Here is a 5723-nt window from a genome sequence, read left to right on the forward strand (position 1 = left end):
AAGCATTGTATAGTGCTTAAACTTATGTGACAGTATAGCAGACAAAAATATGATAAGCAATCCATTTAAGCAATAATATATTTTGAATGTTATAAGATGATTATCGTAAATGTTAACAAAATTATAATACTGTTTTTACTGCAACAAAGTTATAATACATGTTCATTATTGGATTACAGTTTAACACTATTGACTATATTGTCTCTATTTTCTTATGTTATGGGACATTAAGATCCTTACCGACCATTAGGCATTGGTATGAGCGGGTCATATTTTGTGTCTATTGGTTTGACTATAACCAAAATTTGAAACTGATAGTACCCAAAAAAAAAAGATTGTGGACGAAGAGAGTGAAGTAAAAGAGTGTATTCAAGATTATTCATCATTACAGAATATCCGGCACTAATGCAACTATCATGAAATTCTCCTACAACAATCAAGGAAGGTGTTATTATTTTACCATCCAAATTTGAGAGGCAAATCTTGACTAAAAGATAAACAGGATAAGAAATCAAAACCAAGAATCAAATACAGATAACGTCTTAGACTCATTTATACTCCGCTCTAACATTAATGTTATTAAAAAACAAGAATCATCTGTTGTCATGAGGATCATGAATTTACAACTGATCTATATCAGGCTCATTGAGAAAAATACATGTTGAATTCAATTGGACTATCGATGTCCAATTACTTCTGCATAATGTTAAAAATAATTGAAAAAATTAGCCTTCATAGGGCCTCAATCTACTATTGTAGTGTACAAAATGGCGAGGGTTGCAGCCCCCACAAGAATCAAATAAAACTAAACCAATTGAAGAAGAATCTACTTCTGAACCCGTTCCATCTTGACTCTGATCTTTTCTTCGATCAAGGAAATTTCTGTCTCAAGATCGTACATTCTGTTAAGGGCACGCATATTCTCAAGTACCTCACTCAGACTACTATCATTTTTCCCATCACACCTTAGGTGCTGCATGGGACCATGAAGTAGCTTATTCACAATACCCATACTAAGGGCATAAATTGCATCTTTCTGTTGCTTTGAGACATCAGGACCCATCTTCGACAAACACTTCTCCATCTCAGAGGCTCTTATCCTCTCAACATAAGCTCTAAACTTCTTAATAGTAGGAACAGTTTCCAGAGAGTCTTTCCAAGCTTCGAATTTATTCAACTCCTCTAGTATAATTCCCCGGGCTTCCTCAGCTTTCTGAAGCCTGTCCTCCTTGTTAGCTGCAACAACTTCCTTCAGATCATCCACATTGTACACAAGTGCAGTCTCCAGATCTGAGACACCCGGTTCCACATTCCTAGGAATAGATATATCAACAAAAAGCCGCCTTCTCCCATGATTAACCAGAGGAAGCATCTGCACATTCTGTTTAGAAAACAATGGTGATTCAGACGCTGTGCTGGTGAAGATCACATCAGCTTCAGCAGCACACGCCAGCATATCTGAAAATGGTCTAAATACAATCTCAACATCCTTCAACTCTTTCCGAATGGCATTAACTTTCTCTTCAGTCCTGTTAACAACAACCATTCTTCTGCACCCTTTGGCAGCCAAATGCTTAATTACAAGCTTCCCCATCTTCCCTGCACCAACCACCAACACTCCAGAATCAGCAAAGGAGGAATCCGGAAGCTTCATCAGTGCGAGCTCCACAGCAGCCGAGCTGACAGAAACCGATCCAGACGAAATGTTAGTCTCAGTTCTAACCCGCTTCCCAACCGAGATCGCCTGCTTGAACAAACCACTAATTTTCTTATCAAAACCAGGCACTCCCTGTCCAGCTTTCACAACCTGCTTCACCTGAGCAAGAATTTGACCTTCCCCAAGAACAAGTGAGTCAAGCCCTGCCGCCACTTCAAAGAGATGCTGCGTGACATCCGCGTTATACAGCAAAACTTGGTGCTCACAAAGCTCAGGTATTGAAATCCCGCTCACCTAAACAAAAAAACACAACCGTGAGTTTTCTTTCTAAACTAAAACTAGAACAGAACATGGGTAAATAACCTATTTCGTCCCTGATCCCAGTCCTCAAAACTAAGAAATCCTCGGAATTACAATCCGTCAATCACGTTAGTCCAACTGATGTGACTTAAGTGATAATATTAACATATTGGCAGGGACCAAACAATAAATAATTAAGTTTCGGGACTTATAGATACATTTATTCAAAATTTTCTTAGTTTCAGGGATCCATGAAACATTGCCTAACACTTTCAGGGACCAAAAAAGGCGATATACCCAGCATAACATTCTTAACTTGTACAAGTATGATATACCTTAGACATCCAATCAGTAACTTCCTTAACACCACGGTGCTGGGAAAGAGCCACAACATAGATCTCCATGCGGTTACACGTGCTGAGAACCGCGGCTTCTTCGATATGGTTCAAAGCGCAAAGGTCCTTAATAGCCTGAGCCCAATGGGATTCTGGAATTGCAAGCTTCTCACGCATCTCAACGGGAGCAGTGTGAATGTTCAGCCCTATGCAAATAATGCAACTCTTTTCCTTCGTATATCCTAAAAACACAACACAACAATTCAATTTCAACTCCACACATTCTATAACAACGCATCATTTACTTATATCAATCATATGAAACGGTTAAAAAATTGATTTTTTTTTCAGAATTTGTGAATGGAGGAATGAGGAATGAGGGACTTACTGTCGGCGGAGGAAGCTTTGAGCAACTCGAGAGGGGAGGGTTTGGAAGCGACGACGTTTTGGGGAAGGGAATTGTTGTTATCGGAGAAGAAGGGACACGTGGCGTTGACGGAAAAGCGCGCGCGTGGGAAGAAGAGTTGAGAAGGCGGTGGGCGGAGGGAGTGGCGGAATCGGGCGGAGGAGAAGAGGGAGGAGGAGGTGGTGGCGGCGGCGGAGGATCCACCGACGGCCGCCATGGGAGTTGGTGAAGGAATGAATGGAAAATAAAAATAAGAATGTGGTGCAATGAATAACGAGAGTTTTTTCAATGAGAAGAATGGGTGCGCTTTGTTTGACCAACCAAAAAGTGAGGTTGGGTGGGTTTTTATATATTATGGGATGCGAGCTGTCTCCACACCGACCCATTCTTTAACCACCCCATTGGACCAAGCTCAATTATCTTTTTCTATCTTATTATCCTTCTACTCCTTCAACTTCAACCTAATTTCTTTTGACCAAAATTTTAAAAAATACAAAAAACGAATTTAGGAAACAAAACTATATCTCTTATCACAAAAAATGTGGGATTTGAATTTTGAAATGATTTTCTTTTATAGAACTTGTTAGAAGATGACACCCAAGAGTGTTTGTTTCATATGTATAAATTCATATCTTTTATTATCTATTTTTAACTAAAACAGTTATATATTCCATCTTGAATTTTCCAATATATTGAATCCAAAAACATATAAAAAAGTATTTAGGAAATGAAATTATATTTCTTATCACCAAAAATGTGGGATTTGAATTGTGAAATAGTTATCTATTATAGTACTTGTTAGAAGATGACACCCAAAAGTGTTTGTTTTATAATAAATGTATAAATTGATATCTTTTTTTTTATCTATTTCTAACTAAAACAAATACATATTCGATCTTAAATTTTCCAATATATTAAATCCAAAAAAAAAAACGAATTTAGAAAACGAAATTATATTTCTTATCACCAAAAATGAGGGATTTGAATTTTGAAATATTTATCTTTTATAATACTTATTAGAAGGTGACCCGCAACAGGGGCTGTTTCATAATAAATGTATAAGTTCATATCTTTTTTTCTACTTCTAACTAATTTTAAAATTATTTTTTCTCTAAATTTATTAAACCAAAAAATGCCGATTTAATTCCATCTAATCAAAATTATTTCCATCTTTGATACCAAGCAGGACATATGATAAAAAAATATATATAATTAAAGCATCTCAGCATATATGTCAAACAACATAAGTGAGTTGCCATACCCTCTTCCACAAATTTACCCTATGATGCACCTTGTCTTTAATATATTCTTCCTACATTTTGCATAAAGCAAAACATATATTTAGACAAAACAATTTTGAATATACATATATATAGAGAGTGTATCATATAAGAATGATGATCTTATGTAAGAATTAAATTATTTAATATGAATTATTAAATTTAAAAAAAATCTAGATTAAATCATTTTAAATTTAAGTTAAAATTTTATTTAATAATAAAATTTCTATAAAATTTATCAAACAAAAAATAAAATATACTAAAGATTTAATTTATGATGTCTAATGCTTTCCAATATTATTTTGATGATGTCAAAGACTCAAGTAAAAAATCAAGAGCTAAGCAAGTTTCAAAGAATCAAAGGTCAAGCAAGTTTCAAGAATCAAGATCAAGATTCAAGATTCAAGTAAAGAATTAAGACTCAAGATTCAAGGATCAAGAGAATACTCAATCAAGATAAGTATTAAAAGAGTTTTTTCAAAAACTATTGAATAGCACAATTTTGTTCAAAAGAATTTTTCAAAAGAAATCTTTTACCAAAGAGGTTTACTCTCTGGTAATCGATTACCAGAAGACAGTAATCAATTACCTGTAGCCAACATTGTTTTCAAACTGGTTTACAAAGCTGTAATCGATTATCATAATCATGTAATTGATTATCAATGTTTTAAAACGTTAGATTTCAAATTTCAAGAGTCACAACTTGTGATAAAACTTTTTCAAATCATTTCAAACTTGTGTAATCGATTACACAATACTTGTAATCAATTACCAATGTTTCTAAACGTTTTGATTTTCAAATTTAAATATGAAGAGTCACATTTGTTGATGTGTAATCGATTACACTATGATGGTAATCGATTACCAGTGACTTATTTTGAAAAATAAATTACAAAAAGTCACAATTCTTAAGGTGACTTGTTTCTGAATATTTTTTCAAAAATCACAACTTTTAAAGTGACTAGTTTTCAAAAAGAGTTACAACTTTTAAGTGACTAGTTTTCACAAAAGTCACAACTCTTGAAGTGACTAATTTTGAAGAAGTTGCCAAGAGTCACAATTTTTAACTTGAGTCATCAAATGACTATAAATATGTGACCATGACACGAATTTCAAAGAATGTGTAACAAATTTCTTTTATTCATTTCTCTTTATCTTTCTAAAAGTTTTTGTTCAAAACTTTCTCTTTCAAGAAAAGTTCATTGACCAAAAACTTGTGATATTCTTCTTCTTCTTCCCTTCTCCCTCTTGACAAAAGATTTCAAAGGAATAATCGTCTGAGATATTTTTTTCCTTTTCCCTTTATACAAAATATTTCAAAGGACTAACCGCTTAAGAATTCTTTGTCTTAACACATTAGAGGGTACATCCTTTGTGGTACAAGTAAAGAGTACATCTACTTGGGTTATAATATTGAGAACAAGAGAGGGTACATCTCTTGTAGATCAGTTCAAGTGGAGGATACATCCACTTGGCTGTTCAAAGAGAACAAGGGAGGGTACATCCCTTACGGAACTTTGTTTGTAAAGGATTTTACAAGGTTATTGGAAATCTCAAAAACTGGTGGTTGCTTGGGGACTGGACGTAGGCACGGGTCGTGGCCGAACCAGTATAAATCTTGTGTTTGTCTTCTTCTTCCCTACACTTTTTACTTTTTCGCTATGTACTTTTTATTTCCGCTTTACTTTTGTCTAAGTTATTGTTTTTGTTCTTTACTTTCTCATAACTTAGTAGTAAAACCTAAT

The 5723-nt window shown here is 34.4% G+C and overlaps 1 protein-coding gene across 1 annotated transcript; it reads right to left on the reverse strand.

Annotated features, from left to right (window-relative positions):
• Window positions 1-529: 529 nt before the first annotated feature.
• Window positions 530-3029, reverse strand: LOC114419436 (glutamyl-tRNA reductase 2, chloroplastic-like). Its single transcript, XM_028385094.1, has 3 exons — window positions 2681-3029; window positions 2293-2534; window positions 530-1951 (listed from the first exon to the last, which is right to left on the reverse strand). The coding sequence occupies exons 1-3, from the start codon at window positions 2913-2915 to the stop codon at window positions 827-829; spliced, it is 1602 nt and encodes a 533-aa protein (XP_028240895.1). The 5' UTR covers window positions 2916-3029; the 3' UTR covers window positions 530-826.
• Window positions 3030-5723: the final 2694 nt, after the last annotated feature.

This window comes from Glycine soja, chromosome 7 (genome assembly GCF_004193775.1).
Source record: "Glycine soja cultivar W05 chromosome 7, ASM419377v2, whole genome shotgun sequence".
Taxonomy (NCBI): domain Eukaryota; kingdom Viridiplantae; phylum Streptophyta; class Magnoliopsida; order Fabales; family Fabaceae; genus Glycine; species Glycine soja.